The sequence below is a fragment of the Trachurus japonicus genome, chromosome 3 (genome assembly GCF_045865225.1).
Source record: "Trachurus japonicus isolate A0001 chromosome 3, Traja_1.0".
In the NCBI taxonomy this organism is placed as follows: domain Eukaryota; kingdom Metazoa; phylum Chordata; class Actinopteri; order Carangiformes; family Carangidae; genus Trachurus; species Trachurus japonicus.
Genome location: NC_140909.1, coordinates 39,844,245 through 39,869,121, shown reverse-complemented (window position 1 = coordinate 39,869,121; position 24,877 = coordinate 39,844,245). Strand labels below are relative to the sequence as shown.

The window sequence follows — 24,877 nt, the reverse complement described above, 5'->3', positions numbered from 1 at the left end:
ATTTCCATTGTGTCAGAGATTTACAAGCCATTTGTTATTCCAATGGTAATAATAGCAATAATGCCCAGTGGAGTTGCAGTTGGGTTTGATGTTGCAGACAAGTTAGTGTGTAAGTGTGAGTCAATAACAGGGAGTGGGGTAGTAGCTAGTTCACCAGGAGGTTGAGTAATTATCAGGAGTTCTTTCACCCTGCATTAAGCCGGGGAGGTGGGTTGAGTTCCTTCCCACAAGCTCCGTTTTTCAAAAGGTTAGTCTGAGGTGTGGGGTCAGAGAGGATTCAGTTCGTGTGGGAGGTTGGAAGTGTTTTGTTTGTTGGCAGCAGTCATACAGAGGTCGGGAGTGAGCAGTGTCTGTGAGCAGTGGAGACCAGCAAGTCACAGGATGATTAATGAGGCCCAGACAGAAAAAAGCAAACTGCTCTGCAAGACTTTTTTTTTTTTTGGCAAAGTACTGACTTGTTTTAACCTTGACAGTTGAAATTTGGCCAATTTGTGTAGACAAGGCAAGGCAAATTTATTTGTATAGCCCGTTTTTACAAACAGTTTGTCTCAAAGGGCTTCACATAGCATCATAACAACATCCTCTGCCCTTAGACCCTCACATCCACTGAGGAAAAACTCCATGGAAAACCCTTTTAACAGGGAAAAATTGGAGAAACCTCAGGGTGAGCAACAGAGGAGGGATCCCTCACCCAGGACGGGCAGACGTGCAATAGATGTTGTATACAGAAATATATCTGTACAATGTGAAGTGATGAGAAATTCTGCATGGCATCAGTCACTTGTTAAATGTAAATGTCACTATATCCAATTGGGTGTACAGCAGCAATACTGGACATGGGCATGTACATTCTGGGACAGGATTCCTCAGATCTTTTAGGAGATATCAGGTTATAGGAAAGACCCCAGGGTTGAAAGCTGCTGTAATATCTCAAATCAAGAACATTTATCTCTTTTAAATGTTGACACTTTGATGTAAAAAAAAAAAAAAAAGAAGCTAAACAAGCATCTGGCTAAAATGTGATCCTCTTAGGGCAGATCAGCAGTTGGACATTGTGCAGGAAATACACTTCATGGAGAAACTGACTCACAATCTAAGGACCGAAGCAGGGACACACCCAAAATTCTGGGCTAAATGGACAGCAAGCTTATTCTATTTTTGCGGTATTTACTAAATGGAAAATTGTAAAATGAAAAAAAAAGGGTTAAAAAAAAGGTAGACGATGAGAATCAGAGATTAAAGCCCGAATATCAAAGTGTCTAAACTTTAACTAAATGCTGCTGGGAAATGACTGAAATCATGTTAATGTTGCGATCACAAGAGAGACAGGTAGGCAGAGACATTATGTAACACTGCAGTGACCCTACAGCCCTGACATCAATCTCAACTCCGCCATCACATCTATATGTCTGTTTCTATTTATGGTCAAATGATTTCAACGTATGTAAATCAGATCTACCTGGGTCTGGGTCCCTCCTGTTCCATGTAGTCAGGAAAGCCAGCCTCCTGGTTTTGGGCCCCTCCTCTGTCCTAAAAGAAAACAGCAAGAAACCAAATGATGTTGTGCACATCACAGAGAAGGAATGAGAAGAGTCCATATCTGCATATCTGAGTGTGATGAAAGCATAACATCTGGAAACATCTGGACACAGTCCAAAAGTATTCAGTTATAAATCAGCAGTTCAAATGTATAAAATCTGCAAACAGAGATAAGGAGCTTCAGTTGAGGGGTATCATCAGTGTGTCACTGTCAATCTATGGAAATTTAAGTAATATAATCATTATTTACTTATTATTTAATCAATGTTAATGATATTGCAGCCCAAAACTGTAGCGTGTATGTCTGGTCTGGTAATACAAATCCTTTTACCGTAAAAAAATAGACAAATTAAACTTTACTAAAAAAAAAAGGTGTGTGTGTGCGTGTATTAACGTACTTGCCAAGCTGGTTCCTGGAAAGATCGAGGGTCCTGAGCTGGGAGCACTTCCATTTATTGGGGGCTGGGAGTGTCACAATATAATTCCCACAGAGTCTGAGTGAGACCAGAGCCTGAGGAGGACAGGGAGGGGGACACTGTGTAAACAACGCATCTGTATTTTCATCTCAAGGACAGACAAGGACAAACATTCACTGATAAGAATGTAATACAACTCCGGAGCTATAAACTGAAAATTACCCTTTAGCATTAGCAAATCAAAGAGAATTGAGTCTGAAACTAATTATTGATCAATGCAGGCCTATAAAGTTCAGCCTGTAAAGTTCTACACAGACATTATAATGCTGTTTTGATGCAGGAGTAGCTCCCATTAGAGGTGAAGATGGTCTCTCTGAACTACAGTTCACTGAGCTGTGGATGAGCGGTTTTGTAGTCTATGCAAGTACTGAATCATTTAACCACTGAATACTGCATTAGCCTCTGTGATAAGATAACACCAGTGGCAGACTACTTTGGAGATTTTGCTTATCAGAAAACCAAAAAATGTGTGTTTTAATACATTTATGCTTCTCTTGTCCTTTCATTTCCCTCTGTGTTGGCTCTACTTTGAGTCAGGATTGTGGAGAGATAGACATTTCAATATTTAAGGTACTCTCCTGATTAATAAATCAAGGAGTCGGGCCTCATGGAAGAAGATTTTTGTGTTCATAATCCCCTCAGCTCTCTTATTCTCGTCTGTGAGGTTTGTTTTGTTCCACAGTCCATTCAACAAACAGCTTCTGTGCACAATCATACAAGGAGGTGGGCGGCTGGTGGAGGCTGAGGTCGAAGAGTCTAAATAATCTCTCCTCTAACCACTGGGTTGAAAGTGTCTAGTATATTTACAACACTGATCAATTCTTCTACACTACTGGAGCACAGTGAGGCTAAAAAGAGATGTGAAGGAGAGTTCAAAAGGAGAAGACAACCGTGGTGTGGAGAGGATCCAACTAACACTTACTGTACACTGAGATTTTTCTTTTACTTTTTTTAAACTTTAAAACATGAGCACTGAACGAAGAAGACTCTCTTTCTAACCACAGAAAAAAAAGAAGATTGACATGACATACTGTATAAATAACATGAAAAGGAACAAAAAAAGCTCCAGCAACACTTTCAGCTAAGAAAAACATATTTATTGGACCGACGCGTTTCGGTTTATAGCCTATGATTACCTGCACTGTTTGCCCTGTCTTATCTTTGTTTTACATCTATTACTATTGATGTTTTACCAACCTATTATTGCTGCTGCTGTACTAACTTATTCTAATTATCAGTGTTTTATTTAACTGTCTACCCTCCTATGTGCAGCACTTTGGTCATTTTAAATGTGCTATATACAAATAAATGCTGACTTGACTTGACTTGACTTGACTTGACTTGACTTGACTTGACTTGACTTGACTTGACTTGACTTGACTTGACTTGACTAGACTATAGTCATCGTCTTGATGACTCTGAAGTTGCGCCACACACCCTCACTCTGCTATATGTAAATAACATGAAAGAAAAAGTATAATATCATTCAATAGAAATAAGGAACTAAGGCATTAGTAGGCATTATAGTTACAATATGATTGTAAATGGTAAATGGTCTGTATTTATATAGCGTTTTACTATACCTGAACAATATCCAAAGCGCTTTACAGTACATCACATTCACCCATTCACACACACATTCACACACATTCACACAATAATGATGATTTTGTTCAAGACGTGTTTCGGCTTGTAGCCTTATGATTTATCTAAACTAAAAAGACTTTTTGAGTTTTGACCACGTTATGAACTTGACAAAGTTCTATATTGTCACATGCAAAGGTAAAATACACAAGAAGCAAAACAGTAAAATGTCAGCAGGGCAGACTCTGCATTAATAAAAATATTTATCATGGTAGGAAACATGGTATTCAGTATAACTGGAGCTTAGTGGAGAACGACAAGACTGTCTGGATGTGGCTTGTGTAAGTCTGGACCACTTATTTTCATTCATGTATCACAAAACTGATAAAAACAAAGAATACTCTGAAGTGAAGTAAAGTTCTGTTTGTACAGTACAGGTTATTCTTGTATGAGGTTCACTGTGGTCAAAGGAGAGAACCCCAATTTATTCCTCCTTAAATTCTGTATGTCTGTTTCTTTTGCCGTGATAAATCACAGAATATACAACGTGATGGTAAACTGAGTAAAATATTTCTGCAAATAACTGTGGGTGAACTCCTCCTGGTTCTGCAACAATGTTAACATGGAGCCATTCACACAGCTGCAGCTCCATCTAGAGGCTCATCACCAGGCCACACACAGGAGTCTCACCGCCATGTGTGCTTCCTCTTTACGTCCTATTTTAAAGGTATCATATTTTAAGTGTTGATCAACAGGAAGAACCAGAAACCATTCCAATCTCCTCTTCTTCTCACATCTCCCTAAAACACCTTAAAAGCCCCTATCTGTGGACTGAGGCTTTGATACTTTCACAATATCTATGCAGAACCTCATCGTGGTGCAGTGGAGGAACCTTCTTGCGACCTTGTTGCTAACCACTGCATCACCATGGTGTAAAACAACATTTCCAGATGTCGGGTCCTACCTCCAGCTCAAAGATGTATGAGGGCAGCTCCTTCAGACAGTTCTCAGAGAAGTCCACGTCCTGCAGCTTTGTCCTCCAGAAGATGGAGATGGTGTTGGGAAGACTCTCGATCACATTAGAAGAAGCTTTGCATTGTTTCTGCAGAGAGGGGAGATGCAGAGAGAGTCTTTTAATTCACCCTCAGATTTGTGTTCATTTATTATAGAATTTCTTTCGTTTCCATAAACTCCCCCGAAAAAACAGCAGCATCAAAGTGATAAAATTTCATCAATAAATATTATATAATAAACTATGATGTTGATACTGTATAAGACTCCTACATAATAGGTTAATGAGGGTGTGTATCACTCCAGAAAAGTGTTTTGAATATTCCAGACACCTGCAATAGATGTGGAGTAAATAAGGGCACTTTATTTCATTAGACCGTCTGTACAGGAGATTCCCTTAATTAGATTAGAACTTGAAACTAGGCTCTTTCTGCTAGGCCTTTACCCAGAGGGACTAAGCGTCATGAAAAAATGTTTATGAACATGTGTTTTCTACAAGCAAAAAGAACAATAGCCTGGGTAAACCTGCTATGACAGTGTGGTTTAGGGAACTAACTTCTTGTTTACCTCTGGAGAAAATTTCTTACACTCTTAAGGACAGACAGGAGGTGTTTCAGAAAGTATGAGGATTCATCAATTATATTTTTTGTATTATATTTCTTCTTCCCCTGTTCTCTGGACTATATGATGATGTCATTTATGTGGATTCATGATTATGTGTCTTCATTGAGGAGGCCCTCTGACCGCTATGTTTTTGTTTCATTTTGTTGGTACTGTTGCATGACCAACTGTGTATTATATGGAAAATTTTGACCCTGATGCTGTAGGTTTGTACACATGTGTCATTTTGGACACTTTTTTGTTGTTATTTGTTCTTGTATATCTTTTTATAAAATGAAAATTGAATAAAGATATTGTTTTTTAAAAAAAGAAAAGGTAGATGATTGCCAGTGTGGTGTCCTACCAGTGGGCAGGCCCAGGGGTCAGGGAAGGTGCTCAGCTTATTCCTGCACACGTTGAGGAAGCTCAGGGATTTCAGACAGTGCATGACGGCAGTAGGCAGACTGGTGAGACGGTTGTCAGACACGTCCAGCTCCTCCACCTTACGAAGGCCGATCCAGTTTGTTGCTGTAATTAAAGAACACCAGTCAGAACTACGTCAGACATGTACAACCAGTGACAGATTTTGGGGTTTTGAACATTTAAGCATATGAAGACAAAACCTTGGACACTAGATAACTGTCACAGCTTAATTTGAGGCTGGTTTGTTGATATCTACAATGCAGTAGCGGATGCCTGTTTGCAGTAGTAAAGTAAGTAAAGTTTTTTAAGCAGCACTTTTCGTGGACATAAAGAGCTTCACAATAAAAAATATAAAATAAAATAAATTAAAGCAGAAGTAAGTGATATATTTGTGTTAATATCAGTCTTAAATAGTTATATCTTCCGACAGCAATCACTTACATAGAGTATTTGGACTGAAACACGGGTCTCTCGGTCCCTCTGCTCTGCTCTGAGCCGAAGAGAAAACATTTATCGTATCCTACAGTTTTTATCCAATGAGGAGAGAGAACGGCATGCAGGGCTGTGTGTGCAGCCAAGGAACGCCGTGAATGTGGCGACGTAGGGACGAGGACTGTTATGGTGCGTTCAAGGAAACTCGTATTTTTCCGACCGTGAAGTGGTACCAGTTCGATCTGGTACGAGTTCACGGTCGGAAGTTACGAGTGGCCGTTATAGTGACTTTCACCGGTAAAACAGGTCGGAAAAACACGAGTGGGTTGCCTGAAACGCTACAAAGTCGTAAGTTGTGACTTGAAGCTGTAATTTACGATTTCAAAAGCCTGCCTGGAACGCAGCATTAGCGAAAACGACCGGACCACTTACTTCTGCTTTAATAAAATTCATACACATGATGGCAAACAAAGCAAAGAACGTTTGATAAAATATTGAATCTGGATAAACAGATATAACCAGTCCTGTCCACAGCTTTGTTTAAAAAAAAACAAAAAAACATCATTGACACAAGGTAACATTTGAATGGCTCTTCATCAACGCACACTCAGTGTCGCCCTGGTAGCCCCTCAGCAGACAAAATAAAAAGCACTTTGACATGCAACCAAGTAGAACAGAGTTGGAACATACTGGCAGGGATGTCAAACAGGACAGTGAGCTGGTTCTTGGCTGCGGTGATTTTCTGGATGCGTGTCAGGTGGAGAAGTCCAGCTGGTAAACTGGAGAGCTGGTTCTGAGAGAGATTGACCTGCTGCAAACTGAAGCAGAGAGAAACAGGGAGGATGAGAGATGGACATGTCCAAGAACGCTTTGGAATTATCTTCATCTGGCTCACAAATGTAGACAAACAAAATGTTCTTAAAGGGATAGTTCAACATTTTGGCAAATTGACCCAGTGCCATAATCCCTATAGTCTTTGGAGTAGGTTTGTTACCTTTAATTGTCGGTAAAAGCTATTTTTAGAATGGCGGAGCAGAGCTGCAAGCTGCTCAGAGCTATGCTACGAAGGCTAATGGGATTTCTTGGTTTCCCTCATCAAACTCATCAAATACACAATCCAACAACTCCAAAACGCTCTGGTGGACAAGTAGTGACCTGCACATTCACCACACTATTAGATAATAACAGAACGTTACCAGACAGAGTTGTTTTAGAGGTAAATTCATGCAAAACAGCTGATGCGCATTCCTGTCGGGGGCAGTTTTTCGGCAAGCAGTCTCTGCATTTACCTCTAAAACAACTCTGTCTCCGTAACGTAGCTCTGAGCAGCTCACAGCTCTGCTCCGCCGTTCTAAAAATAGCTTGCACTGACAACTATCCCTTTGAACTATCCCTTTAAGAAAATAATACAAACAAATAGTCTTTTGTGTATTTGAAGAACCTGCTGCCACATCTACCTGGAGCAGATGACCTCCTGGGAGCTGTGAGCAGGCGGCAGCTCCTTCAGCTGGTTGTTGGAAAGATTCAGAGTTTGCAGGTGGATGAGACCCCAGGGCACCACCGAGGGCAGAGCACCCAGGCTGTTGGAGGACAGGTCCAGGTGGGTGATACGGGAGGAGATGTCCATGAACCAGTCCAGTTCTAACCAGGGCAGCTGCAGGCCACTCCAGCACACACTGACAGCCTAAACACACACACACAGAAAGGGGTAAATGATTCAGAGGGCAAAGAGCATTACTAATTCTTTCACTTTGGCTCAACATTTCAGGGAAAACTTACAATGATCAGCTTATATTTGCACATTTTTAAGCCTTATGAAATTTGATGAAAACCTGAAAAATTAACCTTTAGAACTGAATTTGTTTGCAGTGCTTGTGTTTTTCAAAACTTCAAGGCCTAGAAGAACTGTCAGCTCTGGCTAGCCAACACAACACATGGCTCTCCAGTGACAATGTGAAGCTTTGTGACTTGTTAACTGCTTTGGGAATTAGCATCTTTGCTCAGGAATTGCACATTTTCTGCTGATCTTCATTTACATTCATGATTGCTCTCAAATAAACAAAAAATGAAATGAAACAATACAACAATACAATAGTTGTAGTATGTGGTTGAAAAATGAACATGCCATCAACAGGCAGCAGTTAATGAGTATAAAAGCTTCTCGTACAGTTCAAATTGAATTATATCAGGCACCGAATATAAGATGGCTTATGTATAAAAACTCATTATAGAGAGCAGCCCCAACATCACTCTCTCTCCCATCCACAAAGATTATTTTGATGCCCCAGGCAACACATCCACCCCTGACACTCAGTGGAATTTTCCTGTCATTAAAGTATATTTTATATCTTTTTTTTTTAATCTTAAATGTAAATGCAACTTTATTCAGCTTCACTTTACTCTGTAATCAACACTGAAAATTTGAATCTTCACCAGCAGATTAGTCTTTGTTATTTTGTATCATGGCTTAAATTCTACTGAGGATGTGACACTGAACCTTAAAGGCATAGTTCAACATTTTCAACAACTCCAAAATTTTGTGATCTGGCTCTGAGCAGCTCGCGGCTCTGCTCCACTGTTCTAAAAATAGCTTGCACCGGCAAATAAAGGTAACGAACCTACTTCTAAAACCAAAAGGGTTATGGCAATGGGCCAATTTGCCAAAATGTTGCACTATCCCTTTAAGTTGTTTATTAACATCCTTGTCTGATTCCAACATTATCATATGGACATGAATCCATCCTATGAAACAGTGCTGGACATAAATCCTCCGACTGCCTCACATTGATTGGTTCAGAAACACATCCCTGCACCTCCTTTGTTTCCAGAACACATACACACACACACCTCTTTAACTTTATTGGTGGACGTCTCCTGCATGTTGAGTCTGAGGAGGTGTTTGCTGAAGACAGGATGGTCTATCAGGGTGTATGAAGAGAATCCGGCTCCATTCTGCAGCAGGAAGCGAGCAATCTCCTCATTACCTGCAACACAAGACACAGAGGGCACTCAGTATCTTTGACCAGGGCTGTAGACCAAAAGTCTAAATAATCCTCCCCAACAACTTCAAGTCAAGGGTCAAGGAGAGAAAGGAAGGAGAACTAATAAGGACAATAAGAATAAGTGGGGAGAATCACCGACTACACTCCTTTAAATAAACAGAGGAACAAACAGGACTCACATGACATTGGTAATGTGGAAGAAAAATTCAGATACAGAAAGGTGAGCTATTGAAATAATAATTCAACAGAAATAAGGAACTGAACAAGAGATCAAAATAAATCATAATGCAGATATACAGTAATTATGCAGAGTCTAGTTCCCTAGCAGAGGTGCACTTGACATTCAAATGATTTTAGTAATGTGAATCTACAGGCTATAAAGTCACTCTGCTTGGTTTCCATGATGACTCCTAACTGGACACGTTTAAAGAGAATACATCTGTATTTATGGATTTGGGCTTCAGTGGATCAGATGGGGATTTCCATCAGTTCTACAGTAGATCAGCTGCACTGTTGTTTCTAGATAAACGTGGCTCTGACCAGGTCAGACTACAGTAGTGCTTCACTTTAAATGATGCTTTAAAGGCGTTAAAGGAAGGTGTAGTGTTTCTTCTGCTAAAGGAGATGAGATAGGAAGCCATGTGGGGAATAAAGCACAATATAGCCTGATCTCATACTATAACATATCGAATGGTATGTCAACAACATCACCGAGTGAAATGCATCCATCCATCTATGAGCTTTATCACTGGATCAACTGTAAAGATCTAGTGATGCAAGCATAAAGATAAAAAGGCACAACTTGTTGGTGAATCCTCACTTGTGTTAGAACAATGACACTTTGTTTATCCCCAAAAGCTCCAAATTACGGGAAAAAACAAAACATACAGCTGATTTATTCTCCAAACAGAAATAAAACTAAGAATGATAATGGATGTGAAAAATTAATGAGCATCAAACACCGGCCACTTTTGCTCTGCCTGGATGATGTTATAATTTGCCATGCTGTTCCTCTGAGAGTTTCGGGTTCATTGGTGTGGTTATGTTGTCTCCAAATGGAAATAAAATTAGCTAAATGCTTTTTCCTGACATTCCATAAAGACATAAATCAATCCGTCTGGTTGTAAGGCATAAAGATACAGTGAGTTTGCCTCATCCATTAGATCCATAATCTGTGCACTACACTACATGTTGCAATGTTTTAAATGCATGGTGGTTTAGATTGATTTTAATGTATATATGTACCTTGGTGCCATTAACTGTATTGATCTTGTAATGTAAGCATGCATTTAACAAGATCTTGACTCTGTAGAAACTTGACCCTAATTCACCTGCAGAAGTGGTTCCAAATCTTCATATTTGACCATCAAAATCAATGAGGGGGAATTAACACCCCAGCTTCAGATACTGTGACAGACAAACTGCTGATCACTTCAGCCTGATTCCAGTTGCAGCAAACAGTTTGGTTTTAAAGGAATACTTCACCCAAAATCAATAATTCACCAATTTTCTACTCAGCGTCATGCGTCAAGGATGGGTTCGGAGTATTTTCGGAGTTATCGAAACGTTTTCGGATTTCCAGGGGGGGTCCGGCTGGCAACGGATTGTCATATAATGGCAGCGGATAGAGTTCACTTTTGAATTGTCCAAAACACACACAATGAAACATCCAGATACCTCCATACTGCTCGTCTGTACTGATCCAAGTGTCCTGAAGCCACCACATGAAAAAGTTGTTTGGAAAAAATGTATTTGATCTGTTTTTAGCCTTGTTGTAGCAGTAGCTCCCAGATAATTGGTGAATTATCGATTTTGGGTGAAGTATCCCTTTAATGTGTCCACCCAGCTTCAGGCCTAAAGTGTTAAGTGACTGAATTTTCACTTATCAATTCTTGGTATAAAAGTTTTGGACCCAATTTCAATAGTAAAATCTATTCCAATACAATATATTTAATCATATAAAGAGAAGAGTGGTGAATACAAATGACACTTGCAATCTGATAACTGATCTCATCACTGTGCAACAGCGAACGCAGACAAAGGGAAGCATGACACTTGCTCAACGTGCGTTCCTCAGCCACAGGCAGAGGGGTGGGGGTTGTATTTTGATTCAGTGAAATAACGATGAGTAAGTAATTTAAAACAAAAGAAATGCTGAAATGGTTTATATGAACATATCAATATGAGCCTGCTTCAGTATCAGCTCCACTGTATCTCACATCATACGCGGTCACGCCATGTTGTGACAGCAGCGTTTGCGTGATTATTCATTTGAGAAGAAAAAGAGAAACATTAATTTTGCTAAAAAGAAACTTGGAAAGGAGGCTGCATAAACAACACAACCCCAACCGTTCTGATGTGTGTAGAAACACATGGGAGTTATTGTTGCAACCTGGATTTAATTAAGATAAACTCAGTAGATACAGTATGTGTGTGTACTGTCACTGTGCTCTAATCAGAGGTTGCAGATTTATCCATCTGTCTGAGGTTGGAGGGAATTAAGCAACTGAATGAAGCAACTGAACAGCACTGCAAGAATCAGATAATGAGATAAGAGTGGATTGCTTTAACTTCTGCTTTAACCGCATAAAAACAAATGTTTTGGATTTTTTAAATGGTTTATTTATTCTGCTCTTGTTGCTGAAAACCTCTGGGAGAACCCACACGTATTTCTCAGTGTTCTCAGGACACAAATGCTGAATAGTTTCTGAAAACACTGTAGAAATAATAATAGATTTAAGGATTTTGTGTTACTAAATTCAAAATATCTCCATGTTCCCACCTCCTGCTGTGTTACCAGCACAAGGCAACACCTGCAGTGAGTGTGTTCAGGTGTGTCTTGCGTACCTTTTTGTGCGGCAGCGTACAGCGGCAGCCCGCTGACGACAGGAAACTCATCGCTGTGGATGGCACAGTCCTTGGCATCGGCGTCGTAGCTGTGGACCAGCAGCCGCACCACGTCCAGGTGACCCTGCTGGCAGGATGTGGCCAGCATCCAGTTCAGTAAGTCTCTCCTCAGAATTGGACCTGAGAGGGAGCCAAAGACTTCCCATAATTCAATCCTTTAGATTTTCTTTTTTTAACAGACCTCTCTGTCTCTGCTATAAATGCCCATCCATTCATGTTTGATATTCTAAACATATAACCCAGGCTGATCCTGATCAGACCATTGCAGCTGAATTAACAGGATGAGCAGCACTAGACACGACTAGTAAACTGAGTGCCCTTTTAGTAATTATATGAATGTGTAGGGACATTAACAGTTGCACCATAAATGTAATCAAACAAACTGCATCACATATAACTACAGAGCATCCACTGGCCTCAACTTAAAGGGATAGTTAAACATTTTGGCAAATTTGCCCATTGCCATAATCCGACAATTAAAGTTCATTACCTTTAATTGTCGGTGCAAGCTGTTTTTAGATCGGCGGGGCAGAGACGTGAGTGCTGCATGGTGCAAGGTACTTTCACGTTTCCCTCATCAAACTCATCAAATACACAATCCAACAACTCCAAAACGCTCTCGTGGACAAGTTGGGACCTGCACATTCACCACACTATGAAATAACAATGGAACGTTACCAGACGCAGTTGTTGTCGAGGTAAATACGTAACTGAAACTACATTCCAGATACGGCTGCTGGGCGGAGTGATTTCAAAAGCGAAAGTAGTTCCAAGTATTTGCTTCATGTGTCCTAATGTTACATAATTATACGTTATTATCTCATAGCGTGGTGAATGTGCAGGTCACAACTTGTCCATGAGAGCGTTTGAGTTGAGTGAGGGAAATGCGAAAGTACCATGCAGCTCTCTGCCTGTAACGAACCTACTCCTAAAACTACTGTATAGGGATTATGGCAATAGGCGAATTTGCCAAAATGTTTAACTATTCTTTTAAAACTTGTCATCTATACATGTCGTTGTCAAAATAAAAGCTCTGTCCTGTATGTTGTGAATGCTGAGCCACCTCATCTCCTCCTCCCACCTGGTATTGAATCTAGCAGCTGTTTGACCACGTCGGCGTGGCCGTAGTACGCTGCCAGGATGGCTGGGTTGCTGTTGGATAGATCCTGCGGCACAGTGATACGTGCTTCTTTCAGGAGGTAACACACACTCTCCACGTCACCGTGCTGAGTGGCCGTACACAGGAGATGCATCTACAACAACACAAGGATGAACTTGGTGACTATTAAGAATGAAACATTATTAACAAGGGGAATTCTGATGAAGCATCAAAACATACTTAATTGATCTATAAAATGATCTAGAGATTTACTCAGTAAATATCTACTTGTGGGAACAATAAGTCAAGTTTGACCATATAAATATAACGTAGTATTAAAATACTGTAATTTATAATTCAATTGGAAATATAAGCAAAACAAAAGGGTTTCTTTCAACCTCTGGAGACGACAAAAAATATGAGTCTGGAGCCCTGTGTTATATACACCAAGCAGACATGACATTCTGACCTCCTATTTAATATTGTGTCGAAATACACAACAAACTGACAGCTTTCTATCAGAAGCAGCATGAACTTGTTGTCTGAGCAACAGTATCTGGTCTGTTGGACGGGACCACAGGGGCCATGCAGCCTTCTCTCTCCACATGTATCAATGAGCCTGTGGCCGCATCACCACTGTTCCTGCCTTGGACCACTTGATAGATCCAGACCGGGAACAGCACACAAGAGCTGCAGCTGCAGCACATGAGAGACCCAGTTGTCCTGGTTAAACTGGATCAGATCCTTACGCTGAACATTTTTCCTGCTTCTAACAAATCAACTTTGAAGACAACATGTTCACTTGCTGCCTGATATATCCCACCTACTAACAGGTGCCATGATGAACTTCTCCTGTCAGTGCTCAGCATGTTACTGGTGATTGGTGTATCTCTATATAACGTGTTTTGGGCTGTTATTGGATAAGTTCTACCTTCATCGGTCCAAATATGTAAACAGAGACAACCTAACATCCTGAGCACATTTACACATACAGTAGATGCATAAAGCAAAGTGAAAAGTGATACTGTACTGTCTATTTCTAAACAACACTTTTTGTTGTGTTGGGTGTTGGCCTCTGTCATGGAGGGCACAGGCGTAAATTTGTCCTCCGTAAATAAAGACTGAAAGAAGAACTAGTTTTGTCTCGTTAACTGACAGCACCACACTGATCAGTGATGGGTGATGGACCGGTTTTTCAGGTTGTTTGGTGAATGATGCCAAAAGTTGCCTTCACAGCTCTCTGTTTGTATTTCCTCTACACCAAACAGACATTCTAGTTCCTCTAAACAGTTAAACCACATGGAGATATTACAAGAACAATAAAATGTTGGTCTTTTTCTATTTTTTGTATACAAGTAAATATTTTAAGAAGTCAAAAACAATAATCAGCATCCATTCATCCAACAGAACCAAACACATATTTCCTGTTTTTCTATGCATTAAAGGTCCAGTGTGTAAAATGGGGGTAAAACCGTGCTATCTAGAGTTCAGATTCTAGATTGCAGCGCTCACTCGCTTGCAGTCACCCCTCCCGTCAGCAAGGTGACAGTGGCCTCAGAGGACAAAAAACCTTGTTTACCAGGACTAGGACGACTGGGAGTATTTCAGGAGCATGGAGCGAAGAGGTGAAGATTTAAACCATTTTACAATATGTCTGCCGTTTCCTACTCCTTCTTTTTTCCTTCTGCAATCTTCTTTGTTGGTTTATTTATGAACGCAAAACTCGCAAAACGTGCTCTCTGGCTGGGTGGATTTTCCATCCAGGGCTGCCATACAAACATGGCATATGTATAGCAAGACCCTTGCTATATGTATATATGAAAGAAGAATTATAAGGCTACAAAAACCAAACAAATGTTATTTATATAGCAATTATACACTTATAGATGGGTAGTATTCAGATTTTGGCTATAAACCTTCCAAATTATAACACACTGGACCTTTAAGGTTTATTTTAAATCGGTAAAATGATGACTGAAATGTGAGTCTAGTTGGACCATGGAATGATAAATTAATGGAATCATCAGCGACACCTCTGAAACTATCGTCTTCTGTCCGTCATCCTACACAGCAGCACATCACATGACAAGCTTTTACAAAGCAAGTCTACAAAACTAAGTGTAACAGAAGAAGAAGAAAAGAGATGGAAACAGAGGGCAGAGTGATGGATGACCGGTAGTCCAGAGAGCTAAACTCATTTTGAGCATCCGACAGCGCTGTCAGCAGGTCGGACACTCGGGGGACAAGGTGTACCGGTAATAGGATTTTATCACTGCACAATAGGACTCACACTGTGTCAACATGTTTTCACGATGTGACTTTAAAATGTGAGGGCGTCAAACTCACTGTGAGTTTCTGCCCAAACCTGAAAAAGGCCTTTGACATTCTCAGGGGCGTTCACGTGGACTGAACCAAAACATGAAAAATGAAACACTATCATTCCTATTTTCAGTCTTCATTTTAAAAACAACAGCAAAAAAAATATCCCCCTCCCTTTGATTCTCCTACAGAGGCTCCGCCCCCAAATTCACAGGCAGGCAATGTCAAAGCAATGAAGAAACCTGAACATTATAGATCACCCTATATCAAAAAGGCAGTACAGTGGAAACCGCTTATAGTGGTCACGGATATAGTAATCAACCGCTTATATAGATCAAAAGGCTTGGGACGGAATCATTTCTATACAAATGCTGTTTAAATAATTCGTTTATAGTGATCAAGAAATCCGCTTATAGTGCTCATTTTTGGTCATTTTATGGATGAAAACATGCGCAAAACAATTTAAAAACTATGTGTAGCCTATTTATTTTATTTTCGGCGGTGTCCCTTTAACGTGCACTGCCAGCAGCCTGCACATGTCGCTGCGCTGTGTTGTTGTGCTGTGTGTTGTTGTGCTGTGCGTCAGCTGGCTGGCTGAGACACATGACTGTGGGTGCAGCGCGGCTGTTTGTGTTGTCTGTTAAAACATGGATGAAGGAAACCTATCAACTTTATATCGACCGCGGACGTCAGGAATAGATTTTGGGCTTTTGGCTCGTTCCTCATCTCCGCATAGCGCTCGTTGTCCGTTATTGGCAGAGGGAGAGAGAGCGAGCGAGAGAGAGAGAGAGAGAGAGGAGCGCGCTGCATGACAGCAGCGCGCGGTAAAGTGAAACTCTGACAGTGACATGTTGCCTGTTCATTCACGAAAACCATCCTGAAACACTCTCAGTCAAACAAGGTGGGGAATGAGAAACTGCGGCGCTACTGTAGCCTAGAGTTGTTCGCTCATTTCAAAAACACAGCGGCAGCGCCCGCGGATCTGTACTGAGACGTGTCACGTGAGTTACTGTAAATGATGCTGTGTGGAAAACCAGCTGTGGTCTGTGATCAGGGTGCAGACCGGTGAGTTTGGAGCTGACGAAATAATCGCGCTGCTGACAGCCGTTTCGTTACGTTTTTCTCATGGAAAAAGTATACAAATGGCATTTAGATGATGTTCTGCATAAAAAATAAGTGAAATAATAAAAATTCGGTTTTAGTAATCAACCGCTTATAGTGATCAAATTGACTCTGGACCAACGTGATCACTATAAGCGGATTCCACTGTAGCTATAAATAATGCAAATGTTAGAAAGAGCAATTCAAAAAAAGAGAAGTGCCACTACCACTTAGAACTGCTGAGTTTTTGTTATTCAGGCTCTTTTCAGCATGAGTGTGGGCTTCCTGGGTGAGAGGTGGGAAACTGTTTTTAGGGTTTGGTTTTGTAAAATTGTTAATATTAGTGTGAGTAATATTTTCAATAATGAAAGGTTAAACAGATCATCTGTGTGGATTATAGCAGTGAGGCTCAAACAAGAAGACGGGCTGTGTGATATGCAAAATACATGTATGCAGAAAATATACATAAAACTGACATCCTGCTATTTGTAACATTCTATTGTTCTGGATAACTTATCAGAAATACTATTGTCCTGTTTCAGTCATTGTGAGTGTACTGTAAGTGTGTTGATGTCTCTGCTGTGCTGTGCAAGTGTGCAGACTAAGAATCACAGGTTTTAAAAAATATATGAAGAGAGGTTTCAGTGTGAGGAGTGGTATCTCTGTCACAGTTCACAGTCTGATCTGATAAACACCGAGCATCTCCACCGGAGCAGCTGGAGGCTGAGTGAACCTCAGGAGTCAGCATCTCAGTGATGGTGCTGAGGTTCAGGCCAGGCCCATATCAGCTGGTTGGTTAGTGGGCAAAGTTTAATAAACCAGAGCCACTCAGTTAACTGCCAAGCAGTTGTTGAGCAACCAGTTCTCCTTTTCCTTCCTTTAGTCATTAGTATTCCGTGTATTATATTATATTTTAAATAAAGTGTTTTTTACCTCTTATACTGTTTATTTTAAGGTGAGAGAGAAAAGGCTTTTCGATTCTTCTGTACCACCAGGGCAATATACAGAATTGACGATAAAAATCTTTGAATCTTTGAATCTAATAATCTCTTTGATGCATGGTAGTACCCGCTGCTGGTCCAGGGATTGAACCAGGATCTCTCAGGCCCAATCCGCTGAGCTTTAGATCAGTGCTTCCAAACTATTTTGGTTTTCATTCAGAACAAATCAGTGTGTACTTGAGCACACACTGGGAGCACTTTGACCAGCCAGTGCTCTTTGTGATTTATTCAATAGTTTTTAGAGGCCTTTTTTTAGCTGAGGATAATCTGGAGACTTGTGGGTGTCCTGGTCTCTAGTTTCCACAATCTCATGTTACACTCAAAGTGAAAGGTCCTGTAGTCACTTGATTAAAAACCTGTTAACACGAGAGTGGAGGTTTTAATTTTGTCTTACATTTGGATCAAAGACTGTAGCTTTTCCTGTTCATTTATTGCTAGCCTAAGTTATTTAATTTCTATCTTTATTTATTTATTTTTTATTCTATTGAAGCTGCTGTGACACCATAATTTCCTGCAAGGGATTAATAAAATACTCTTCTTCTTCTTCTGCCCATTAACATTTTAATTACTAGACATACATTCAGTACATGTGCGTATAGCTCTAAACATTTGCATGTCACTGTAGTTGCGGTTTCCTCCCCAGAGAACACAGTTAGAGTGGTGGTCACCCAACCCGACCAGCAGTGGACAGAGCAGCGGTATTTAAGGTGTACTCACTCCATCGATGTGGCTGGACCCCACGCTGCAGTCCACACAGGTGGCCTGCTGGATGAGCTCCCTGGCAGTCCCCTCCTTCCCATCCGCGTACGCCGCCTGGATGTTCTCCAGAGTGAGAGAAGGAACGAGCGCAGAGCCTTGCCCCATGCCGTCCACCAGCGACAGCTTGGCTCCCATCTCCTCCCCGGGGCCTGGCAGCACGCAGGAGGAAGGACCCAGAGAGAAAACAGTGGTCACATGGCAGAGTTAGAAGAGGTGTCTGTGTCTGTGAGGCAGCACACTGCAGGTTGGACACACCGTATTACTGTAGGCCTGTTAGCAGCAGAGACCCGGAACTAGGTCACCTTAATCAAGAATGCTCTTACGGCATGAGCAGCAGTACAAGTGGATTAGCACACACAATGTGAAAGTGTACCAGCCTCTGGTGGCAGGTAGAGCAGCACTTGAGACTGAACTCCAATCACAATCAAGATATTACCATTTAAAGAAAAATGCTAATAGATTTTTTTGAAATTCTTAACATGTCAATGTAGTGTTTGGGTTCTGCTACAAGGCATTTCAGCAGCAAAGTCGCTAATACACGGTACGCCATAACTGAGCATTTTAGATTTGAAAATGCTGTTTTAAAATCAGAGTCTGAAAAAATTGGACTCAGTTTTTCAGCACCCAGTCAGGATTAATACGTCAGAATCCCTAGCAACCAAATAATCTAGGGATGCGCGGTATACGCGGTATTTGCAGTAGACGGTAGAAAATTTGGCCCACGGTAGAGATTTGCACTCTACCGTCCTATCGTCGATGACACCATCGTGTCATGTGTGTGTGTGTGTGTGTGTGTGTGCGTGTGTCGGATGTTGAGTGGCAAAAGATAATTTGCAGGACAGTGACAGCAAACAAAGGGAACATGAGCAATTTATTTGACCATTTATGGCTTTGTTATTTGTGTGCACTATAAAGTGCTGGTTTTAATTTTGAGTTTTGAGATCGGCTCTGTTCTGCACAATAAATAAGGGCTCAAGTCATGACACATTTGCACACTCATGAACTGCATAGAACCTAGGTTTTTCAATGAGGGAGAAATAGTAGACCTGTTTTGAGCCTCTTTGAGAGTTTGTTTTTTTAACAGCTTTTTTGTGGGAAATCAATTTTAATCAAAAAATAGTCATAGCAGAGCATTTTTACAAATTTGAAAATGCCTCTTTAGGGGTCTTTAATATTCAACATTTACAGATAGAAAATCTGAATTTCTGAATATTTCCATCCAGATGTGCAGTGAATGTTGTATTCATGTGTTCAATATAAATACAACATCAGTATAACAAACAAGTGGGATACTTTATCCATTTATGTGAAAGGGGTTGACTTGATTATAATGGAAACAGATAAATAGACAATACACTGTAAATAAAACAGAGATAGATTTGTTGCCAAATCGTTCATAAAACATCATCAGTGTCGTCTGATAATAAAAACAAATCTTTGAAAAATAAAAAAAACATAATCAGTATGATGTAGATACGATCTCATAGCAACACTTACATCAGAAATACATCCTACTGCCAGAGAAATATGCAAAACTATGCACAGATTCGATACCATAGAAGTTATGAATAAGCACTTTACCACCCAGATAAGATGGGGGTTTTCACACACTTCAGTTCTTCGCTGCTGTAAAACAGTAGCCTACACAGGGAAGTGAGCTGTGAAGCTACTGGTGATGACTGTTTCAGAGCAGCAGAGAAGAACTGGTTCCTGGTAAATAGTGTGATGTCAGCCATTAGAACACTGTCAGTAATTTGGCATGGAACTTTGCATGGGGTGCATGGGGTATCCCACCCCTCCTCCCACCACACATCTCAACAGAGTACCACCAAGATATTTTCAACGAGGCCCTTCCCATCTCTGCACTTTGACCTACATGCACGGAAACTGGGTACACATGAAACACACAAGGTGCACAAAAATGCCTCGTGGACCACCTGGTTTACACCCAACAGGAAGTCCACCATTATGATTTCCATTTGCAATTTTATTTGCAAATTCAAGACGTGATATTTAGGGAATTCATCCAATCAACATCATAATTGGTCAGTTTAATTGAAACACTTTTGTGATTACAAATTATCAAAAACTTTCAAGCCATTTTTGAAAAATGGTCAAAGTCAGAGATTTATCATTTGGGCTAGGGATGCCCTGATCCGTTAATTAGATATTGACTAAATATCTAGATTGGGGTTGATCCATGAAGCAGATCTATTCACTTCAATTCTAGCACACATAGCATGCCGGTAGACAACAAACACAGAGCTACAACGTCTTACAAAGTAAGGAAAGTAGTGTAAAGCCTGATGCCTTCACTGTCCTCCACATGACAAGGTATACAGTTTATTAATTCAACAGTGGTACCAGATCAATATCGCGTATCCGCCGATAAGCGACACCCAAGTATTGGTATCAGCATTGGGACTGAAAAAGCCGGATCAGTGCATCCTCGATTGGGCTTTGTCAATACAGAAAACTAAGTGTAGATTGATGAGGGAAACACGTACGTCGAAATGATTTTCACATGAGGCTACAACATAACAAAGGGGACTTTCTGAACACACTCTATAAATAAACGTATTGATTACTAAATCTGAGATGTTCACTTCCCACAGTGATATCTGCCTACGTCACATAAAGACTGACACTGGAGAACTGAGCATTCCGACCAACAACAGCTCTGCAGTGAGACTACGAGGTAATGTAATGGTGGGGACACATCCCAAGTGCTGTCATAGAGTCAGGAGGTTTATATCAGACAATTCACTATATCATGTAACAATAATTTACAATTTTGGAGGGCTATAGAAGAAGCAACTCTGATACTTCATGTGCTATAAAAAGATTGAGCAAATCATAGCGTCTGTACTTCCTCAGGTTATATCAGTGCTGCACAAACAGGAGGCTCACCACACCAGTGTGCCCTGCCTCTCAACTATAAAAGACATGAATGCTGCCATACAGATAAGAAGGTTGGGAATGTCTTGTTGTTGATGTGCATGGTTTTCTTTTCTATTTTGTCAGCCTACTGTATACAGTATCCTCTCCATACGTCTCTTGGTTAATGAAACCCCTGCTCGCAGCTCAAGCATTATTAGTTTCATGTTTGTCAGAGAGCTTATTTGTTTCACCAGTTAATACTTCTGTTTCCTCTTTTAGCTTTGTCTAAGCTGCGTGTGCCTGCTTCCTGCACGCCAGTGAGTTTTCTATGAATAATTAAGACGCAGTGAGTCTGACTGGGCGGCTGAGGTTATATGAGAAAGGCTGAGGCAGGGAAACCATTAGACCCGCATGTGCCTCACATCCACCATCAATACTCCCCTTTCACAGCTTTTCCCCGACCTATCTGGGAAAGCTGAAAGAAGACCTGTGGAGGGACAAGGCTGCCAGCTTCTCCTCCATTACCGAATTTCCCCTTTCACCCGTCCCTGTGGGTTAGAGATCAAAGGACACGTATACACTCCTGAGGAGCAAACACCAGTGATGACTAAACAACTCAACATCAGTGAGACAACTAAAGGGTGTAAAGAAGGAGGAGACTTTGTTGTGCTTGTTGTTTTGACACAAGTAAGAGGATGATCTGTCCACCTGGCAAAAATCAAATCCACCAACCAGGACATCTCTCTTCAACTGTCTTTCCTTTAGGAGATCTGCTGAAATTAATTGAAGACGTCACACCAGTGCTCTCCTTTTCCCAAATTTCAAATATGTAGCTACAACACTGTGTGGAGCTCTGCTGAATCATTTCTATATAAAGTAACATGAAGCCAGCGGCTGTTCTGGGACTGAAAGCTGAGTAGGTGATCCACTCTGAATCAATTAAAATGCAAATTTTATAATAGAGGAAAAAATTATTCCAATCCAATTCAATCCAAGATGGACTGTTCATGTTGTTGGCATAGCCCTGTCCACGTGATAAGGACGGTGTCAGTGCCAGTCAAGCAGCAATAATAAACATTACAGCCTGTTTACCGCCTCCACAGCTCGCTTTCTCCTTTATGACAACTGTAGAGGGGGAATGAATTTTTATATAACTCACTTTTTAACTTTTATTAAGGCTTGAACGACCAATCACAGGCATCCACAGCTCCACACCTCTCCATTTTTTTGTTTAGCTATGAGTTATGGTAGGCTACACCGATACAGCAGATCATTCAAGCATTCATGTCTCTTGTACCATCTCAACTTTAAAGGTTATAGCTACAACTTTTTCATCAAAACGATTATTTTTTCAAAAATAATACATCCACAGAACGTTTAGAGGGGTGCAGAATAAAAGTATTAATTTTACAGAATTTTTTTTATAGTATAGAAATAATTGTTTTATAAATTTTGACGGGTCCAAAAACCTACAAATATTTAGGCTACACCTCATTATGTTGGCAACGTCTACATGAAATGATCTCTGCGCCAACAGCATTAGTACGTTGATGTCACGTGAGGCAGAGCTTGAGCCCGGCTCTTCCGCTGCCAGCGCGCATGCGCAAGGTTCTGGCTCGTACAAATACGGCTCAGCAAAGAAATGCAGCTCGTCCTCGACATCAAAATCTTCAGCCATGGCTAAAATATGTTTTAAGAGGCCAAAATTGCACGAAAAAGTGTTGTCCCGGTGCAAGGCAGGCTATTACGGACTGCTTCTAGTCCTTCGCCGGGGTCGGTCTCAGTGCGAACCTTGCGCATGCGCGCTGGCAGCGGAACCGGACAACAGACACTAGGAGCTAATGCTACAAACATGCTTGGAATATGGACTTATTTAATTTTTTTCGTGACAATTACGCAATTTGGGGCTTCAGCACAAGACGGACATTACATACGAGCATCATGGAGGTATTTGGATGTTTTTTTGTGTGTGTTTTTTTACGAAGAGCTCTGGTGTCCCTTTGCAACCGTTGCATTGAAATGCACTGCTACGCCAAGACCCCCTGTAACTCAGAGAAGGGACGGTGGACTCTGAAAATTCTTCCAGCCCTTAGTCAACATGAGGGTGATTAGATAAAGAGCGAAATATCATTCTAGGGTGAACTATCCCTTTAAGACCATATTATTTCCATCTAAAAAAAATTAACTTGATTTTCTCCAATGATTCATAAATTGATCATTTGTACAAAACAAAGAAAAATGCCTCTTGCAATTGCCCAAGGTGACATCTCCAAGTTATCTCCAAGATAGTCCAACACCCAAACACATTCAGTTTCACATTCCTCACATTTGAAGGGCTGGTAATGGCCTTCCACTGACAGCAGCTTGTTGTTCCACCATGGTAGTCCTGTTTTCAAGCTGCACATTTGGCTCTCTGTTGTTTTCTTGTTAGTGCTTAATTTACAGTGTTCCCACACAGCTGAGGTCCTCTATTTAAAGCTGATGTTCGCTGTGTGAGAGAGACTGTCGAGGCTACCGACTGATCTGAATGGAGCCAGCTACAACTCAAAGTTTGCAATGTGTGTATCAGAGCAGCGCACAACTCTTGAGAATCTGTTGAATACTCTTGAGAGTCTAAGTTGCTCTACAGGACTGTGGAAAAGTTTTAAGCACCATGAGTAACGTGAAGATGCTTTCCAAAATAAAGCCATGAATAGTCTTTGTTTATGGATTAAAGGGATAGTTCACCCTAGAATGATATTTCGCTCATTATCTACTCACCCTCATGTTGACTAAGGGCTGGAAGAATTCTCAGAGTCCACCGTCCCTTCTCTGAGTTACAGGGGGTCTTGGCGTAGCAGTGCATGTCCATATAACGGTTGCAAAGGGACACCAGAGCTCTTCGTAAAAAAACACACACAAAAAAACATCCAAATACCTCCATGATGCTCGTATGTAATGTCCGTCTTGTGCTGAAGCCCCAAATTGCGTAATTGTCCCGAAAAAAATGTAATAAGTCTATATTTTAAGCTTGTTTGTAGCGGAAGCTTCTCGAAGCTCCTCTTCCTGGTCCGTCCAAATCTCGCGTGATTCGCAGTAACCGCACTGACGCCGACGCAAATCACGCGAGATTTGGACGGACCAGGAAGAGGAGCTTCGAGAAGCTTCCGCTACAAACATGCTTGGAATGTGGACTTATTTAATTTTTTTCGGGACAATTACGCAATTTGGGGCTTCAGCACAAGACGGACATTACATACGAGCATCATGGAGGTATTTGGATGTTTTTTTGTGTGTGTTTTTTTACGAAGAGCTCTGGTGTCCCTTTGCAACCGTTATATGGACATGCACTGCTACGCCAAGACCCCCTGTAACTCAGAGAAGGGACGGTGGACTCTGAGAATTCTTCCAGCCCTTAGTCAACATGAGGGTGAGTAGATAATGAGCGAAATATCATTCTAGGGTGAACTATCCCTTTAACCTCATCCAAAATTCAATCAATAGAAGAAACCTAAATCAGCATAATTTGTTGTGACCACGATTTGTCTTAACAGCACCAGTTCTCCACTTGTTCTTCCAGGTTCTTGACTGGCAGCTTGTTGAAGCCTCTTGGAGAACTTGCCATTGTTCTTGTGGACTAAGGCTGTCTCAGTGTCTTCTGTGTCTTCATGTAATCCCAGACTGAAGGCCTTTGCACACCGAGTCTGTTTTTTCGTATGCGTTTTTTTAATCCGTCACCCGACAAAAATCGTTATGCACAGACAA

At 41.0% G+C, this 24,877-nt stretch overlaps 1 protein-coding gene across 2 annotated transcripts in view; it reads right to left on the bottom strand.

The window, feature by feature from the left end:
• The window catches only part of lrrk1 (leucine-rich repeat kinase 1), an 82,460-nt gene that overhangs the window by 50,071 nt on the left and 7,512 nt on the right, over positions 1 to 24,877 (bottom strand). For both annotated transcript variants that reach the window (XM_085772635.1, XM_085772639.1), the window contains exons 2-11: positions 18,212 to 18,402; positions 13,056 to 13,227; positions 11,915 to 12,094; positions 8,913 to 9,049; positions 7,523 to 7,749; positions 6,756 to 6,883; positions 5,575 to 5,738; positions 4,564 to 4,701; positions 1,938 to 2,050; positions 1,460 to 1,530 (exon numbers count right to left, since the gene is read on the bottom strand). In XM_085772635.1, the coding sequence (XP_085628761.1) occupies positions 1,460 to 1,530; positions 1,938 to 2,050; positions 4,564 to 4,701; positions 5,575 to 5,738; positions 6,756 to 6,883; positions 7,523 to 7,749; positions 8,913 to 9,049; positions 11,915 to 12,094; positions 13,056 to 13,227; positions 18,212 to 18,402 (1,521 nt within the window). The remainder of the gene's footprint in view (positions 1 to 1,459; positions 1,531 to 1,937; positions 2,051 to 4,563; positions 4,702 to 5,574; positions 5,739 to 6,755; positions 6,884 to 7,522; positions 7,750 to 8,912; positions 9,050 to 11,914; positions 12,095 to 13,055; positions 13,228 to 18,211; positions 18,403 to 24,877) is intronic.